The sequence below is a fragment of the Topomyia yanbarensis genome, chromosome 2 (assembly GCF_030247195.1).
Source record: "Topomyia yanbarensis strain Yona2022 chromosome 2, ASM3024719v1, whole genome shotgun sequence".
Lineage (NCBI taxonomy): Eukaryota > Metazoa > Arthropoda > Insecta > Diptera > Culicidae > Topomyia > Topomyia yanbarensis.
Genome location: NC_080671.1, coordinates 455,373,131 through 455,393,427, shown reverse-complemented (window position 1 = coordinate 455,393,427; position 20,297 = coordinate 455,373,131). Strand labels below are relative to the sequence as shown.

Sequence of the window (20,297 nt, the reverse complement as noted above, 5' to 3'; positions counted from 1 at the left end):
GAACTGTGTTCCCTGATCACATAAAATCGCTTCTGGTTTTCCGTGGGTACTAATATAGGCTTGCATTCTACGCCATAGGACCCGAGCGGTTGGTTTTCGGATGCTGCACAGAGTCACATATTTTGTAAACACATCAAGGATTACCAAAATGTGTTTCACTCCTGCGGTCCCTGTAGGTAGGGGTCCATACAAATCAATGGAAATGATTTGATTTTTCTTTTGAGGCAAGATGCTACGGCATGTACCCGTCCATTTGAAGTTTCTGTTTTTTGCTAGCTGACACGTCAAGCACTGTTTAACGAAATTTTTCACATCCTTACGCATACCTCGCCAATACGCTGATCGTTTAATAGCCTCGTATGTTTTGTACACACCGAAGTGCCCCCTTTCCTCGTGGAAGAACTTCAGAACGTTCAGTACCAGCCCCTTCGGGATCCAAACTCGCCAATTTGCGTCTCGTTTCATGGACACAAACAAAATACCCTCACGAATCTGGCACTTCATGTTCTTTTGAACGATACTTCCGGACTCATCCAGTATGCTCTGAACTTTTCTTATCGACGAATCTGTCTCTTGTTGTGATCGTATATCCCGAATGGCACAGCGGAAACCCTTCTCAGTTGCACTTAGCCGACCAGTCATCAAGGCTATGTGAAACGCTGGACCGGTTTCCCTTTCGTTGATTATAAATTCTGTGGGATATCGTGATAGGGTATCCGCGATAGTATTGTCTACTCCCTTGCAATGTTCTATATCATAATCATATTGTTGCAGGAAAAGGACCCATCGGGTAAGGCGTCCGTTGAGAAGCTTACACTGTTTTAGAAATATCAGCGCCTTGTGATCGGTTATTATTTTCATGTGTCTCCCCAACAGATATTGTCTCCATTTATCCAGCGCCCATACCACTGCAAGCGCTTCCAACTCGGTAACCGTATAATTGACCTCCGCCGGTTTTAAAGTCCTACTCGCGTAGGAAATCACTTTCATGTCGCCCGAACTGGGACGCTGAAAAAGTATCGCGGCGATCCCTTTGGTTGAGCTATCAGTCTGGACCTCGAATACGAGGTTCGGATCAGGGTGATTTAACATAGTATACTTAAGAAACAGCTCCTTCAGCTCATAGAATGCAGTCTCTTGTGGTTTCAGCCACTTCCACGGCTTTTCCTTTTGAAGGAGACCATATAACGGTCGGGCTATCATGGAGAATTTGGGTACAAATCGGGAGACGTAGCTTACTAGTCCCAGGAAACTGCGCAAGTCGTGCAATGTCCCGGGTGTAGGAAAATTGTGTATAGCTGAGGTTTTATCAGGGTCAATTGCAATGCCGGCTGCTCCAATGACGTGGCCCAAAAAACTAACGGTATCACGGAAAAAATGAGACTTTGCCACACTGACCTTTAGCCCTGCCTCTCGCAACCTGACAAACAGACGTCGCAAATGAGTGATATGTTGTCTGAACGTGGCAGAGTGCACCAACAAATCATCCACATATTTTTCTACGAAAGCCAAAATCTCCGGCCCAAGAATCAAGTCCATCGCTCTCGAAAAACTGGCCACGGCGGTGTTCAACCCAAATGGCAAAACATTGAACACATATGTCCTCGAATTGTACATGAACCCGGTATATTTACGATGTTCAGGAGTGATCGGAATTTGCCAATACGATGAAGTAAGATCGATTGATGAAAAGTATTTCGATCCATGAAACTTCTGCAGTATTTCCTGCATATTCGGTGGTTTTTCATGATCCCTGACTAGCACTTTGTTTAATCGGCGTGCATCAAGGCAAACTCGCACATCGCCATTTTTTTTCATCGTGGTGACTAGTGGATTGACATATGGAGTTGGACAGCGGCCAATTACTCCCCATTCCTCCATCTGAGTTAGCGTTTCCTCCACTTTTGCTGCTCGTGAAAAGGGGACTGGATATTGTTTCAAGTTAAATGGCTTATCATCTGTCACTAATATTTCGTGATGATATAGGGTAGTTAATCCTGGTCGTTGTTCTGAGAATATGTCTGCAAATTCTTGCATCAGTTTTTGTAATTCAATGTTTTCAGTCTCGCTTAAGGTTATTCGCGCCCCTGGATTATTTTTTAATTCTGTCTCTATCGGTTCTTCGTCGACAAAGTTGATCATACGTTCGCACAGGGAAATGTTTTCTACGCAATCTTTTCGTCCACTGGTTGGGCTGAAGTTGACCCATAGCTCCTTTCCCTCTTTCACTAAACGGATTCTCTGTTCATCCAGATGGATCCAGACACTTAAATCATCTTGAAAATCTCCACCAAGTATCATAGGGTTAACCAACTCTTGTACAATTACAAATGGGACATCTACCGGCCACCCATTGAATTCCACTGTTAATAAGACTTGTGTTGTGACTCTTTTACTTTTCTTGCCAAATGCTCCTCGTAGAGATATTCCTCGCATGGGTAGTTCGGCCATACTTATATCGCTTCTTTTTAATTGGTTGTACAGCTCTCTGGAAATACACGACAGCTCGCACCCACTGTCTACTAACGCCTGTAATTGCATATCCCCGACAGTTACAGTAACGTATGGAGACTTCCTCGGTTTTGTTTTTCTAACCTGCTCGTGATCTTCCTCGAGTAACTCATCAGGTCCAACAAATACTGTTAGAACCGAAGAATCCAGTGATCCGGATACCTCTTCTTCTTCCACCACGGCCATCCGCACATTGCTTGAACTGGTGTAATTGTGTCCTCCATTCGGGCCTAGCTGACCCCCAGTCGTGCCTGCCCACGCGGTTCTGTTCCCGTTTCGACCGCTGCCAGCTGATTCACGAGAACGCCAGTTTTGTGGAGTGTTCGAGTTACTATAACGCGTTGAAGAGTTAATGAATCTATCTTCGGATTGTAGAGTGTCGAAGGCCGCTCCGATGTCCATACATGATCCCAACAATTGTTGAACATTTCGAGGAAAATGCTTCGACAAGTGTTGAATAAGTTCTCTTTCAGTCGGAGCAGGAGTAAGAAACCTAGCTTTGGTGACAATTCCCAGAAAATATTGGGCCATTCTGGACCCTTCCTTGGGGACATATGAGCCCCGTGCAATATCCTCTGAAACTTGGCGTTGCGTCGTGGGTCCCCAATATTGATCTCGGAAATAGTGTGTGAAAGCTCCATAGTTCTGGAACAAATACCCAAACCCTCTAGCCCATATCTTGGCTTCACCCACCAAGCAAGAGAGCGTGACAGGCAATTTATCATACTCCCCCAAGCTTTGATGTACGCAATACCGTTCCAGTTCGGTTAAAAATTCCACCGGGTGGAGATCGTCATTTACGCCACTAAATATCGGTCGTGGGAAGAGATTTCCTCGAGAAACATTTCCTTCTGCGGTGGTGGGAACAGCCGAACTGTTGTTGTTTAAAGATGGAACAAGATCTGTGCCCCTCGGCCCAACTGGTCGATATCCATGTGGAATACTGATACCAATTCCGTTGTCGCCAGGCCAGCCGTGTGACATCTGCTGCGGCAATAAATGACCAGATGCATATAAGCCAGACCACCGGCTACCGTGCGCATTCACACTTGCAGGGCCGAACCAGGCAGCGTTATGACTTTGTGGAACGTTAGGGTGAAGAATTGGCGCAATATTCGGCCAATCTATTCTGGTCGTGGGAACAGCGTATTGTACTCCAGTTCCGCTATTTGATGGGAAAACCCGTTGACTGTCCTGCGTTTCGATAGGTCCACTGAGGGTTGGTGGGTGAACCAACGCTGGGTTATTTTGTGGAGGTTTAGCCGCAATGTTTTGTTCTAACGCATTCATCCGATTATGCAGTGACTGGACAAGATTCACCAACGTTTCATGACACCTCCTATTCTGTTCTAATAGACTAGCCGTCTCTGATAAACCCTCATTGGATCCTAACGGTGGTCCTGCTTGTTCCGGATTCTCTATCTGCCCTACACCAGGCTCTCCTCCCGGCCCGATGTTTTGATCCCACGCATTGTTCACTACATTTGCATTAGCGGGAATTCCGTTTTCTCCGCCATTATTTAATTGCGAACCCACTATATCGTCTGACCTCGCTGGGTTCGATTGCGGTGTAGACGAAAACTGCACTCGGTTCATTTGACCCTGAATAAACGGCCCAGTTGGGGAAACCAGCCAAGAGGAATTATTCATTTTGTTTATTTCACACACTGTTTGTTCCGATAAACGATCTCTTAATGTTTAACCACTACCCGACTTGCTCTCGATCAGGCAGATACTCGCTCACTCACTGGAGTGTTTGCACTACCACCAATTACCCTTTGCTGGGTTACCAACACATTTTGGAATCACTTCTACATTTGCTGATCGATAACACTCAACGGTTGTCTCCTTCACTGCTCGAATCTGACAACCATTCTAATCACAATCGTATCTTTACTGGTTGTCTCTTTCACTGCTCGAATCTCGTAACAATTAGCTCCAATCGTATTTTCACCACTTCCTTTGTCCCGAGGAATAAAGCACTATGCAAATTATTACTCCCCGAGCAATTCTTACAATCAATATCCCGGTTGAGCCCCCAGATGTGACCGAACCCGCCTCGATCGGCCACTTAGCGTAAAAAATGCTTCTACCACAGTACTTATTTGGCAACCACGCGGTTAGTCCCCACTCGGAAATATAACCGATAAAATAAAGAAATCTCCCGCGAAATCCCCGATAGTTCACATCGACCTATTCACTTACCGATTAAAGTCGTACTGTCCCCTTGTATCCAAGTAAAGGCGCTCATCTTCACTCTTATTGATTTTGCGGCTAGGGTGGGCCGTTACACTACCAACGAATTGTAACAATGCAAAATAGTAGTCGTGCATTGATGCCTTCTCTTGCTGCTCAAATGAAAGCAACCATTTCTGAAACAGTAGCTAAGGAAATACAAGCGGTTACAACCGAAGTTAAGCAGATTACTACCACTATCGAAAAATCCCAGGCTTTCCTTTCCGATAAACTTTATGAAATAGTTACTGACTTTAAGGATCTCAGATTAGAAAACGAGAATCTCAAAGCCGACATAGATCGCTTGAAAAAATCAAAAAAATCAACTAGAGGTTACTGTTAATAAGTTGGAAGCTCGAGGGGAGTGGGCGTAGCGTATTGGTAAATCGATTGCCTTGTACGCAGCGCACCTGGGTTCGGGTCCCGACCCCGCACATAGGGTTAGAAATTTTTCCTAAGAGATTTTTCTAACCCGAAGAGGCGAATGACCTTAAGGTTAAAACCTCTATAATTGAAATAAAAAAAAAAAAAAAAAAAAAGTTGGAAGCTAATATCGACAAATCGGACAAAGCTGTCTTGGGTAATAATGCTGTCGTTTGGGGTATTCCTACAGTTTCAGGTGAAAATGTGCCCCAACTTATTAATAAACTGCTGCTCTGTGTAGGGTTGAGAGAAAATGCGGGATTAGTAGTATCTGCTGAGCGGATTTTTGTCAGTGGTAAACCGAACAACGGCTTGGCTCCAATCAGAATTGTGTTTTCTAATAAAGATTCGAAAGAGGCTGTTTTTGCCAAGAAGAAACAATTTGGTAAATTATTATCGACCTTGATTGATGACAAGTTTGTTGTTAACGGAAGAGCTATGAATGTGACCTTGCGCGATGAATTGACTCCGCTGTCTCTGGAATTGCTTAATGAGCTGAGAGAGTCCCAAGAATCGTTAAACGTGAAGTACATTTGGGCGGGAAGGGGCGGTGTTATACTAGTAAAAATAGATGATAATAGTAAGCCCGAGTTGGTAAAAACTCGAGAAGATCTCAGTCGTGTGAAGAGACCTTTTTTGAAACCAGCGTGTACACCTGAGGACCCGTCAACTTCTGTGCATTCTCTATCGCCTAAGCGGAAGAAAAGCACACAATAAGTTTTTTTCTTTTAATTCTATGAAATCAATCAAATTAAAATGGATTTTACACCCAATTCAATATTAAATAAATTTTATGATAACTTACACGAATTTAATAAAAAATGTGATTTAAATGACACGAATCTTTTGAATATTGTTCAGTGGAATGTTAGAGGAATTAATGTTTATGAAAAGTTTGATGAGTTGATTTACTTTGTAAATGAATGTAAACTAGGTATTGATGTTATTGTTATCGGTGAGACTTGGGTTAAGAAGGATAACTGTCGTGTTTATAACATCCCTGGCTATCGTCCCTTTTTCTCTTGCCGTAGTAACTCGACAGGAGGTTTAGCAGTGTTTGTAAGAAGTTCTCTGGAAAGCAGATTGATAGATAACCAAACAATCGATGGTTTGCATTACGTCCATTTAGAAATAAAACTTCGGAGTCATCTGTATAACGTTATTGGTGTTTATCGACCCCCATCATTCGACTACATCTCGTTTCAGAATATATTAGAAAATTGGTTATCTAATGCTACCCCGGCTAAACCATACTTCATAGCGGGTGATGTGAACGTTCCAATCAATCTTCACAATAATAACATAGTAGTTAGATACAAACAGTTATTAGAATCATATAGTTATGTTTGCACAAATACTTTCGCAACACGGCCAACTAGCAACAATATTTTAGATCATTTCATTTGCCCTATAGATTTTGCTTCACAATTGCATAATTACACGGTTTTTAGCGATATTAGCGATCATCTTCCTATTATTTCGTCTCTCCCTATTTGTAAAGGAAAGAAACAACAAAAGTTAAGAATGACAATTGTCGATCGTGCTAGGCTGCAAAACCAATTCTCCAGATTCTTGAACAATTTGCAAACTACTGATGATGTTGAGGCTACCTTAAATACTCTCATTACAACCTATAACAACCTACTGGTTGACTGCACCAAAATTTTTACGAAAAATGTTAATGTTAAAAAAGAAAATTGTCCATGGATGACCTTTAGCCTTTGGCGGTTGATACAAATAAAAAATAATTACCTTGATAAAGTTAAACGTAATCCTAATGATGCGCAAGCTGCTGAAATGTTGAAACACGTTTCAAATAAAGTTAAAACCGCCAAAAAGCGATGCAAATGTGAATATTATGAGAATATACTAAAAACTTCTAGTCATTCAAACGTGTGGAAAAAAATGAATGAAGTTTTTGGTCCTACCAAAACAAGTGAACCAATAAAATAAAAAATTAATGGTTGCATTATCGACTCTGATCTACATGTTGCTGAAGTATTTAATAGCTTTTTCGCCACGATCGGGAACAATCTATCTGACAAACTCCCAAAAAACAAATTTGATTTTCTGAAGCCAGTTAAGTCTGTTAGCAGTTCTATTTTTCTGAAGCCTGCTAGTGTTAGTGAAGTTGGAATCCTCATTAGTCAGCTTGATGTTAAAAAAGTAGGGGTCATGATAACATATCAGCAGATCTAATGAAAGCCAATATAGGACCGCTCTCTGTGATTATTACTAAACTCTTCAATCGCATAATAGTAACGGGGTCATATCCTAACGTTTTGAAAATTGCTAAAGTTACGCCCATATTCAAATCCGGTGATTCTTACAACCCTTCAAATTATCGCCCAATTTCAACATTGTCGATGCTGAACAAAATTTTAGAAAAGCTTTTAACAAATCGGCTTGTTAGCTTTTTGCGTGCGAACGATGTTCTTTATAAATTCCAATATGGTTTCCGGGAAGGTTGTGGAACGGCGACTGCTATTACTGAACTCACTGATGAGCTAATCCGTGAAATTGACCAAAAAAGGTCGTAGGGGGCTTATTCATCGACCTTAAGAAAGCATTAGATACAATAAACCACAGAATCTTATTAGAAAAGCTCGACCGATATGGGATAAGAGGTGTTGCCAATGAATTGACTAGAAGTTATCTAACAGATCGAAAGCAATTTGTGGTAATAAAAGGTGCCCGCAGCACTCTACGACCGATTGACATAGGAGTTCCACAAAGGAGTAACATAGGTCCTCTGCTGTTCTTGATTTTCATCAATGACTTAGGTAATTTGAAACTGCATGGGATTCCAAGACTTTTTGCTGATGACACAGCATTGTTCTATCCCCATTCCAATGTTCAGCCAATCATCAAATACATTGAATCCGATCTAGCGAGCCTCATCGAATATTTTAAAGGTAATAACCTCTCACTGAATCTGACAAAAACAAAATATATAATATTTCACTCGCCACGGATTTTTTTTTTTTTGCCGCATTCCGATCCATTCGTCGGAACATTACTGATTGAAAAAGTTTCATCATTCCAATACTTAGGACTTCATTTAGACTCATGCCTTTCATGGGACATACACATTCAACATGTTGCCAACAAAATCTCATCACTATGTGGTCTTAAGAAAAGAGTACGTTGTTTTGTTCCCAAAGATGCACTATTGCAATTCTATTATGCATGCATTCACTCAATCATTCAATATTTGATTGTCGTCTGGGGTCACGCTGCCAAATCGCAACTGAAAAGGATTCAAAAATTGCAAAAGAGATGTATCAAAGTAATCTTTAATTTGCCTCTCTTATTTTCAACGGTTTTGTTATATACCAGTTTACGCCACAGAATTATCCCCGTTGTTGGTTTACGAGATACTCAAACTAATATTTATGTACATAATATTTTAAACAACCCAAAATTTCATCACAACATTGTATTCTCAGCTAGAGTAAACCTTCGGAATACTAGAAGCGCAAACGAGCTACTGAGAAGCAGTGCATGCACAAACTTGGGTTTAACGCGCATCTCAATTCACGGACCTTCCAAATTTAACGCACTTCCTATTGCCTTGAAAACCGTAACAAATAACATCCTCTTTAAAAGCAAGCTTAAGCAACATATGATACGAAACGTAAACGAATATATCTTGTAAGTGTGTCAACCATCTAAGTGTGTAGGTTTTTCTGGCTCCTGCTAGTTTTTTCCTACTTTTTATTCTTTTAATATTATTAAGCCTATTTTAATTTTCGTATTTGCTCGTAAGCACAAACGTTATCACTTAGTTATAAATTTAGTATTTAGAATTCAAATAAGCTTTGTGAATCCCTTCAAAGGAACTTGATTCCACTGGGATTTCACTTTGTTCATTTTTTTTTGCTGTAGTTTATATCTCCGCGTTTTTCTGTTTTGTTTTTATTATTGTTGTGTCCATTACCAGGGGACTCTCTGTGCGAGTTTTTTGGTATGGGGGATAGTGGAGGGTATATTTAAAAAAAAATAAGTTTTTTTGCGGGTAACTTTGCCCCATACGTCATCGTAATAAAAAAAAAAAAAACAGGAAAACCAGCCTTCGACCACAACTCATATCGGCCGATTGCAGTGTTGATCGAGAAAATAATCCTGTTCTGTCTCGTCACTTGAATCGAAGCAAATGGGAATAACTTTGAATATTTTTTGCTGAATTTGTTGTCTGAAAAGCACATGTGTCAATGAGGAAATTTAGCTACATGAGCATTAGAGTGGGACACGGTTATATGGAAAAAATAAAATTTTGCTCCGAGTAACTTTTTGTGTCACATTTGGCTCCCAGAAGAACTCTGCAAATTTTAAGCTCGATCGGTGAAACTATATTTTTGCGCCCGCAGTTTAAAATTTACATGGGATTTTGTATGGGGAAATCGTCTTTTGCAATATAATTCTTCCAAGAGTCACCCGTTACCGCCTAAAAATATAAATATGTCTGATTTTTATAGGAAAATTTGTCAAGGAAGCAAAGTCTAGAAGACCGTGAAGCGATCTGATTCTTGTGGAAAAAGTTATTAAGCAAAAATCGATTGATGCCCTGAAGATTGATGAAAATTTCACTTTTCATAGCATCACTGCTGCTGACGGTCGAATTATATACAAAATTTTTAACTTTCTCTTTTTATGTACAAAAGAAGCGTCAATTTATCCCTCAAAACTCTTGTAAAGTGGCCAAACAGTACAGATAATTGATTGAGACACATTAAGAGAAAATCAAAACAAAATTTCATTTAATTGGACAACCAACAGCAGTGATGGTAGAAAAAATGAATAGTTTATCAATCATCAGACCATCAATCGGTTTCTACTTAATAACTTTTTGCTCAAGTGTCGGATCGTTTTGTGGTTTTCTAGGCATTGTTTCTTTGTTAAATTTCCTATAAAAGCCGCATAACGATATATTTTTAGGAAGCAATGGGCGACTTCTGGAGGAATTATTTGGCGAAAGTTAATTTTCCCATATAAAATCCCATGTAAACTTTAAACAGTGGGCGCAAAAATATAGTTTCACAGATCGAGCTAAGAATTTGCACAGTTGTTCTAGGACCCAAATGGAACCTAAAAAGTTGCTCGGAGCAGGAATCTAATTTTTGTCCCACCCTAATGGGTATTCCTCAGGGTTCACGTTTAAGTCCTCTTCTATACAATGTATACGTCGGAATTGACCCTTTTGATGTATGATCCTAGATCCTTGATCCTTGTTCCTTACTCCATGATTCTTGCTCCTTGATCCTTGCTCATTGATCCTTGCTCCAATTTATTTACATGAAACATGCGAGATTTTAGCGCAGAAATTTTTAACGTCAGATATTTTGATTGTGCTGGCTGCCAGCATTCTTGCACCGGCAGAAGACAACCAGTACTAATACAGTTAGGACCTGATTTTATCAGCTGTTTAAAAATATTTGATGGGCTCTAACAGACGAAGCAAGTCAAAAACGAGTAAATTCTTTCTTGAGCATATGTTTCTTCCTTAAAAATTTCAATAGTAAATAACCAGAAAGGGTTAAAAGGTTATGTCTAGAGACAAATGAGGACTATTTTAACAGCCACGTTTTATTAAAAAAAGAAAGATCCCGATTTTGTCAGCCTAAAATTCGCCAAGAGATTGATAGAAATGGATCTAAACGGTATCAACCGTGCATTACGACTCCAGGCAGACAAAGTCGTTCAATTTTTCAGATCAAAGCAACCATCGCATTGTCACAAAATGGTGTGTTAATTTAGAGCTGCATTGGAATGAAGATTGGAGGAGTATAGGGTGATGTGCCTATTATGGCAGTAGAGCCTATTGTGACCCTATTTCGTACCCCTTGGTTTCGAACCAAGCATATGAGATAATAACAATATCGATTTGGCTAAAACTGGTGTGCAAAAATAAGCTCAAGTTATATTCTTTATTTGTTGTGCACATACGTATTCAGAACTATCCACTAAATCCAACTTTTAATTAAAATAAAATCACCTAATTGAAATATCTGCTGATCCGCCTCACTCGCGTAGTGAACCGAAACAGGACGCAACGGCGCTTAGCAAAATAAACACTTTCGAGCCAGCATTTACCGCCTCATATCTCGTTATTCCGGCACAAATACATTAAATATTGCACTGATACGTACCTTTATTTTAGCTGGAGAACCTTTTTACGATTATTTCACTTTAAAAGCATTCGTCAAACACTAGGATATGCCTAGTGTTATAATAGGAAAATATTAAATACTGGCGTTCATAATTTTGCCATGTTTTGCCGATACACTACCACAATCAAAACAAACTTTTTTGCATCCATCGTACAGAAAAGAATCACCAGTGCGGCCAACCCAATACATGAACTTGAAAATATATTGTAATGCAATTTCATGTATAAGTAATCAATTATTTCAAGCTATTCAACTAATTGTTGATTGCAGATATTTTATTTTCATCTGCACATACAATTTGGATCGGGAGGAAGTAATGTGTGATGTGAAACTTTATATTCCAGTTGTTAACTTTCGCATGACTATTTCCTGCATGCGCAGCTCTGGGCGCTCTTCTACTAACAGCTGATGAGTTTCTATCGTGTGCGTGATGTTTACGTTTGTTTTGATCGGTTGAAAAAAGCAGAATGATTCGTGTTACAAATCACGCCTTGGCATCCATGATCTGGATACCTAGCTAGAATCGACACAAATGAAATATGAGGCATTGCGTTTCTACTAGATTGTTTTTCGATGAGGTGGAAATCGGTACACCCATGAGGCGATAATTGGAACGTTCAGGTGGGAATAGATGCACAGAATAGAACTTTTATTTTCATTTATGCTGAAAATTAAGACAATTCTGCCAAATAAGCATTATACAGATGTTTAAGAAACAGTACACTGATACTTTATTCTGAAAAAGGTTATAGGTAATATGGCTTCTTTTTAAGTTGTTCAAAAAATAGTGCGACCCTCTCCATAATGGTACCAAAATAGGCTCATCACCCTACGTATTTGCAAAGCAACGGAAATGATGCATTATGAATATGATGTCTGGCGGCTATGATATCATTCATCAAATTATTCGGTTTGCAATTGATGGATCAATTTCGATCCCACAGCAAAACCGGTATAATAATTAATAATGAGTGCATCTGCGCTTCGTGCTATCTGATCACAGAAGTAAAGTTCCAAACCGTGCTTTTAATGGTTAAAAAATATTTACAACTGAAACACACATATTGGTGAAAACTCAAGTAACAAAACAAACTTAATTTTTTCAAAATTCCGTATTAATAGTTTTCTTGCATGTGGCTTATTTTTGTAGTTAAAACGATACATTTTTTCGACATATACCGAATCAACGTCTTTTGCAACCCACATACGCTTCAATGGCTTTGGATCTCAAATATTGTCAGTCAAATTTATTTTAACTAGTCCCAATTAGTATAATAATTTAATTTGGATGAAAAAAAAACTCGCTGACATTGCGATAACGAGCGTCATCATCAGTCCTGGGTAATCTTAAATATACCTTCCCAATGTGACTCCGCATCGCAAAAGAGAAGCGACAGAAATTAAGAAATAATAATAACTTTACGGCAAGGATACGAGCGTCTTTTATCCCGCACACCATTCTCTTCCTACTTCATTCAAGTCGAGTACGAACGAACTAAAAAAAAACGAAACGGTTTGGATTTAAATGCACTAGCAACCCGCGGTGCACGGTGTCATGCTGCGATGCGAACGAATGTAACCGGACTGCCTGATGTAACCCAGATCCCTATAGCCGAGTTTTCGGGATGCCATTCTCGCCGGTCGTCGGACGCAGCAGGCTTCTCTTGCTATGTTGTTCTTTGTTTCGTCAGTCAGTTGATGTTCTCGGATCTTGCGCGAGTAGTTTCACCATCAGGTCACTGACCTAGTCACAGTAGGCCGATAGACTGGATGGTATAGGTATAGGCATTTTGATCATAATGAGATTTGACACGGAAAGGTGTTAGAAAATAGGACGTGTGACACTTGCTTGATTGGATGAAGATAAGGGTCTAACACTGATGAAATATTTTCCTACCGAATCTGAATGTCTGTTCGTGACGTAGATATGAAATGGTCTAAATGGTTGAGATTTAGTGACGAGAAAAAAAATTTCGATAAATCGCAACCTAGTTAACTACCGACATTGAATGAAAGCTTTCCGCATTTTTTTACCGCCCACCCTAATCCAATTATGGGTAGCACAAAGTTGTCCGAAAACGAAACTCACCATTCTCATCGCCGATGACGGTGCTGGCTTCTACGAGGGCACTGCCTTGGGCACTCCCCCGACTTACATCGCCGAGTTCCAGCATCCCAACGAGGCAAACGATGCACCATAAATAATAATTCTGCCTTGTCACGTATCTCGCCATTATGCTTTCTTCACGTGACTCTGAATGGCAGATTTTTCTACGGATTTCACTTTTCTTTTTTCACAAACACACTTTTCCACTGAACAAAAAACGAACGAACAACTGAAATCACATCTACGACGAATGGAACAATGATTTAATATACTTTCTCTGGTCCCCCGGCATTGGAGGGAGCTATCCGGTCGACCTTGAGCTTACGCCTAGGGTTGGGCTTTGTTTTTCTTATCCTGCTGCTGAAAATTAATGGTATTTTTTCTTACGTTTTTTCACCCCACTGATGTTAGCGAGCACATTTCTGTACAATTTCATTTGCACCTATCGTGCGTCCGGCTGGTCGTTCCGGATCCTTCTTTTCACGGTTCGATCACGGAGCACGCTTTTTGTTTCACCGGACGTGGAAACGCAGTTATTTATAAATTTCTTCCGCAAAATCCACTCACTTCCTATTTCGGTACGGGAAAACTTCCTTTTTCAGGATACATTTGCAGCCCAATCACATTGGAGCCGATCCATTAGGAGTTTCCCTTTACTTCAAACACATTCCGGAAACACTAGGAAAACCTTTCCCCTTATCGATTCAAGCCGAAACCTGAAAAGGGTCCCACAAATCCTTCCAATCCTCCACGGTTGATTAGTGTTCCATTAGGGTTCAGTGTTTTTTTTTGGCGCTGCAGCCTTTCGTCGGGTACATTTATTCGGTTCTTTTTAAATATTCATTCGCTAGAGTTCTACTTCCGAACCTTGGCTCTCGGGTATGGTACGACGACGGATGTAAATGCGCGGCGACACCCAATTTATGCGTCGTGGTTGTTTAAACTAAATCTTCGCCGCCCGTCGTGGTTCGCCTGGTTTCAATCGGGTTCGAAATCCTATCGAAGCTGGGGATACAGATCCTTCCGAGAGTTGTTTATCTGAAATTGATGATAGCATAAAGAAAATGGCGTTAGGGATCTTTTTTTTAGGGTTGAGATTCGTTTGCTGGGTTTCATACGATTTGAATAACGGTGATTGTGATTGTTGGAATTGGGTACTTGGTTGAGGGATTGAATTGAACTATATTTTCAATTTGACGTCATGGAAAACTATTTATTGATACGCTTTTGGATTTAGCGTCTGTCTGGTGCTAAGTCAAATCCGGATACTGATGAGATAAAATCGAAACGCTATGATTTAACAGCTTAAAAATGGGTGGTAAATGGATTTTTTTGCGCAAAACTATTTTGGATTAATTTCTAAACTATACTCGAAGGTTTGATTTGATCTTCATAGTTGAACTAATTGATTTCAGTAGAGTCTACTAGAGGATTATTTAGAACATACGGCAAACCTAATTATAAACTGTGTTGTATACAGGAACAATTCCCAAACAGAGACATTTTTTGGTAGAGTGAAGAATCAGTAATAAAGTAAAGTATGACACGTGGATTAATTGTCGCTTGTCGTAAATTAGTTGTGAAATCCAAAAATTTGTCGCATTTGTTCTTTTAAAAATTTGGTATAGTAGTGCTAACTTTACAGTGAAGTTAGCCCTACCACCCTAGAAAACTGCTTTTTTTCAAAGTTCAAACACTTCAATCACACGTAAACATTTTTTGCCTATAGAAAGGCTATGCAATCACTCTGAAAAAACCGAATTTTTAACCGAGGCCCGGAGGGCTGAGTCTTATACCAGTGATTCTCAACCTCGGGTCCGCGGATCCCTAGGGGGCCGCGAAGTCATTGCTGGGGGTCCGCGAAGAAAAATATATTTTTCGAGTGCAGATTGGAATTTCAAGTCTTGTTTCCTAACAAACTGAAACTAACATATTGATGGCATACAAACTCGATGTTTATCCGTGGGGGTCCGCAGCAAACCAGGGCAATTTGTAAGGGGTCCGTGGTACCAAAAAGGTTGAGAACCGCTGTCTTATACCATTCGACTCAGTTCGTCGAGTTAGGCAAATGTCTGTGCGTGTGTGCGTATGTGTGTGTGCGCGTGTGTATGTATGTATGTGACCAAAAATATGCATATCGGTTACTCGGAGATAGCTGAACCGATTTTTTCAAACTTAGTCTCAAATGAAAGTGCAACGTTTCCATAGGCTGGTATTGATTTTCATTTAATTCCGACTTCCGGTTTACGAGTTACGGGTTGAAGAGTGGGATCACGCAAGAAATTCCCATATAAATCGGAATCAGCATGGTATCTGAAAGATGCAAAACTTCATAAAATGTGTTCGAAAATGTTTGGATTTGTAGTTTCAGCTGACCAAATTGAATAACCTCGGCGGAACCGGAAGCTTCGGGAAAGGGGTTATGTTCCTTAGTTGAAGACAAATCTGCTTCTCAGAAATGTCTGACTTTCACAAGATCAGTCTCAAATGAAAGCTAGAATATACCTATTGAATGCTATTAAATTTCCTTTGAATCGGAGTTCTGGTGTCTGTGTTACGGGTTGAAGTATGCGGCCATATGCGAAATTCCCATATAAACCGGTAATCAATATACAGGGTGTTTGGTTCATGGTTAAGAATCTCTCGGGGGTGATAGACTGCTATATTTGGAGAAAAAAATTGTTCTACACATACCATCAAATCTCAACCGTTACAGAGTTATTGAACTTTTTGTGTAAAAAACTTATTTGTCTTAAAATACCTCTAACTTTAAAAGTATAATCTGTATTTTAAATGTTTCAGTTCCATTCGAAAGGTGAGAAAATTTCGCATTGAGTTATGCCCTCACAAGTTTCAGCTAATGAGAAAGGTTATGCAATCAATCTGAACATCGTCCACCTAATCCTGATCTATCCCCCCCATCACACACCATAATTCCCTAAACCCACCTTCCCTCATCAATTAACCCCCCACCACGAAGAAAATTTCCTAGTTCCTCCTAAATAAACTTCCCTTGTAGGTCTGTAAAACCAGTGAAAAATTTGGGTTGAAATGATTTTGAGTTTGAAAACAACTTTAAAATTGAAACTAAATTTAACAAGTTTTTGGCTTTTTGGCGGGATCCGGAACCCTCCTCCTGGATCTGCTGCTGGGATCAAGTGTTTCAGCTACGACACATAGCTTCTCAAGTTCGTGGCTGTCGATCCATTGTATGTATGTGCAATAGAGTGGCTCGCGGTTGTATGGGAAAACTTCAAAATGATTTAAACTAGCGGGCACAGCACTTTTTGAGTTCCTTTTGTGGTCCCAAATGCCTGTGCAAAATTTGGTAGCGGTTGGTTGCTTCCCGGGTTTGCGCATTGCGTTCAAAGTTTGCATGGGATTTTATATGGGGAAATCAATTATTTTGCATTTTAATTAATAAAGATCCCTATTTCACTGATAATGAAAAACCAGCTACATAAAACTATAGTTCAAATCTTGGTTAACAACTTTGTCGAAGACCGTAACTAGCTACGAGTTTTCAAAAAATAGTTATAACGATTTAAAAACTTATGGTAAAATCCAAATGCAGAAATTGATTACTTTTTCCAACACTGCCGGTGCACCACCGACATCGACATTAAAACTTAGATAAATGAGAATATATTCATCACAGAGACTTGGTAACTTTGAATGAAATGTTCAGAATGAATTGCTGAATAACACAGACGTAGTCAGAAAATGAAAAGAAGAGGGGTGGGGGGCTCGTGTACTTCCCAGTCACTTTTTAGATTGTTTTGTATAAGACAAAGAATCATTACGTGCTTGTAAATGACAACGACTGAACTTTCTTAATATTTTGATAGACCCAAATATGAATCATACTACAATCTTTGCTGTGGGAAATAACATTTACAATATTTAGGATTTACACCTACAAATTTATGTTATTTTTGCTTGATGCAAAAACTAACTCAGGTCTGGAAATCGCGTTGGGTTCTAACCTGAAATATATTGCTGGTCCACCAAGATCACCTCTGTTTTGCGTGAACCTAACTCAATGTCATCAAAAAACGCTTGTTTGAAGTAACTATCCTGGTTTCGTTCCTAGATTCTCAAACGAAAACTTCAATAAAAACAATTCCGAGACTTCAAGGAATCTAAGGATATGCATTTTTTTTTTAAATTCTGACTCTGAATGGCTAAGAAATAGGGTTTTAAAATATGTAAAACTTATAAACCGTTGTACCATTTTAAATGAGATAACAGTAGAGCCCTTAAATAGTAGCACTCAAACACGTAAGATTAATTTTTAATTCGACGGTACAAACCTGCGTTGAAGATGTGCTCCTTATGTTACACTAAACTATCTAAAAAGGGAACTGGGAAGTACACAAGCCTCCCCCTCCCTCTTCTTTTCACTTTCTGACTACGTCTGTGTTATTCAGCAATTCATTCTGAACATTTCATTCAAAGGTACCAAGTCTCTGCGATGAATATATTCTCATTTGTTCAAGTTTAAAGTATCGGTGTCGTGGTGTACTGACTGTGTTGGAAGAAATAATTAATTTCTGCATTTGGATTGAACCATAAGTTTTAAAATCGTTATAACTATTTTTTAAAAACTCGTATCTAGTTACCGGTTTCGACAAAGTTGTTAACCAAGGTTTGAAATATCGTTTTATAAACCTGGTTTTTCATATTGAGTGAAATGGCGATCTTTATTAACGAAAATGCAAAATAATTGATTTCCCCATATAAAATCCCATACAAACTTTAAACGCAATGCGCAAACCCGGGAAGCAATCGACCGCTCCCAAACTTTTCACAGGCATTTGGGACCACAAAAGGAACTCAAAAAGTGCTGTGCTGAAAAATGTCATTTTCGAGCCACTCTAATACCCAGCCATGGAATCGTAGTTTGGATAAATGAGAAAGGCACAATTGCACCACCAGGTGGATTAAAACGGGTTTTGTATATGCCAACTACTATGGTGTGAAGTCATATAACATGTTTTGTTTGGCCCATTCGGTATTTAAATGACTCTAGTAGTTTTTGCATACTATAAAATGTCAGTTTCATACTTGTTCAAGCAATTCCGGTTGAGTTAGCTCTACAGCTCACGGTACGTTTCGAGGCGACCAACGAGCACCGATGGGCTACACCATACACTACATCTCTTGGCGATAGCGACCGATAACCGATGAACAGCCCACACTGTCATGCGGGAAAATCCGTACAAATCACAATGCAAACTCTCATTGATCTACCGCAAACTAGGCAGATCGCGCGAGTAGCTTGCACGCTTTACGTTGTTGCGTAGTACGCAATGTAATACTTTGAACCCGTAGTCCTAGAAAAAAAATTGGATTATCCCGTTCCGAAGTTATATGTGATACCAGATATAGCAAAAAAGTCACAATTCAACATTCGAATGGACCCAGCGCGTATCACCAAAATTTCGGTACTATACTCGTACAACCAATGCCGGTTCAGTAAGGTCTGGTACTGCGAGATGCAACGACCGTGCACCGATGTGCAACACTATACACCACGTCTCTGTGGCGAGAGCAAGCAGAATGCGGGAAGATAGGCTCAAATCAAAAAGGCCAACACCCAGCCGGTTCAATCCCAAGTGCGAAAACGAGCTGCAATCGCTGGCAGTAATACGTGTACGTTTTGTTTGGTTGTGTTGTAATTGGCGTTAATGAATGTACATTACACAAAAGATCTATTGTTACCTTGCCTTCAAAATCGCAAAACAAAATAACTTTTGGTTTAAGAATTGTTGATCCATTAAGACCAAAGTTCACTCGGTAGTATATTAGTATGCATATAGAAAGAATATGTTCAGTTTCACCTGCGTTTTTTCATATAGAACGATTATTAAACTGCAAAGGAAGAATAAAACTTAATTCATTTAATACTCACGTTTCGAATCAAGCAAAATAGCTGAAGGAAAAACTAACGACTAATTTTCGAAATACTGGACTAATCAGCATTCCTTAACTTTTATTGACGGAAACTATCAACTCTTACTGACAGATGTTTGTACACCTGTTTTTTTACGGATAACTCGGTAAGAAAATTGTTTTACTGAATTGATTACCAAACGGAATAATTTTCAAACCCCCAGAAAAAACTACTGGACCCGGCGAATACCTGAATTGTTACTTGGGAAATAAGCAACTTGACCTCCAGCCGACTATGAGGAGTATTGCTTATATTTCCATAAATCGGTAACGTTCACTTTGCTATCACGCGACGAATTTTTCGTGGTTTCACCCGGCGATCGTTTGAATAATGTGGAATCTTATACAAGATGCATTTTTGTGTGTCTTTTTTTTTCTTGTGTCAGGCACTATTCTTGTAGATAGTTGGAATTGCACATATGTAATGGTTTCGTAAAAAGAGGGGCTTTCATTAAACTACAAAAATAATATGTGAATAGGAATGTACAACTTAGTTATTACCGTATCAATTGGTCGGTGTTAAGTCAGACTGAACTAAGTCGCAAAACATCAAAAATGAGATAATGATAGCTCTGGATAAAGAATATCGTTAGCTATATTCGACTTTTGCCAGATTTTAAATATATAACAATAAACAAGAATTATGGCATAAATTAATTTCCAATCATAATGTAAAGGATTCTGCGATTCAAACTTTAGACTCGTTTTTCTCGAAATCAATATTTTGTCACTTAGTCCGGTCTGACTTAACACCGATCAACAGAATGCCGATTCTAAGCAAATAATGGAACACTGATTCTAAACAGTAACTTCCGTGCGCGATTTATTTACTGTTATGATAATTACTAGCTTATGCCAAATAAGTTCCAAAGGAGTATAAACACATGAGATAGTTG

The 20,297-nt window shown here is 39.4% G+C and overlaps 1 protein-coding gene across 1 annotated transcript in view; it reads right to left on the bottom strand.

Annotated features, from left to right (window-relative positions):
• Nucleotides 1–20,297, bottom strand: part of LOC131685868 (nephrin) — a 548,850-nt gene that overhangs the window by 488,475 nt on the left and 40,078 nt on the right. The window contains exon 2 of the mRNA XM_058969878.1: nt 13,429–14,484. Within this exon, the coding sequence (XP_058825861.1) occupies nt 13,429–13,573 (145 nt within the window). The 5' untranslated portion in view covers nt 13,574–14,484. The remainder of the gene's footprint in view (nt 1–13,428; nt 14,485–20,297) is intronic.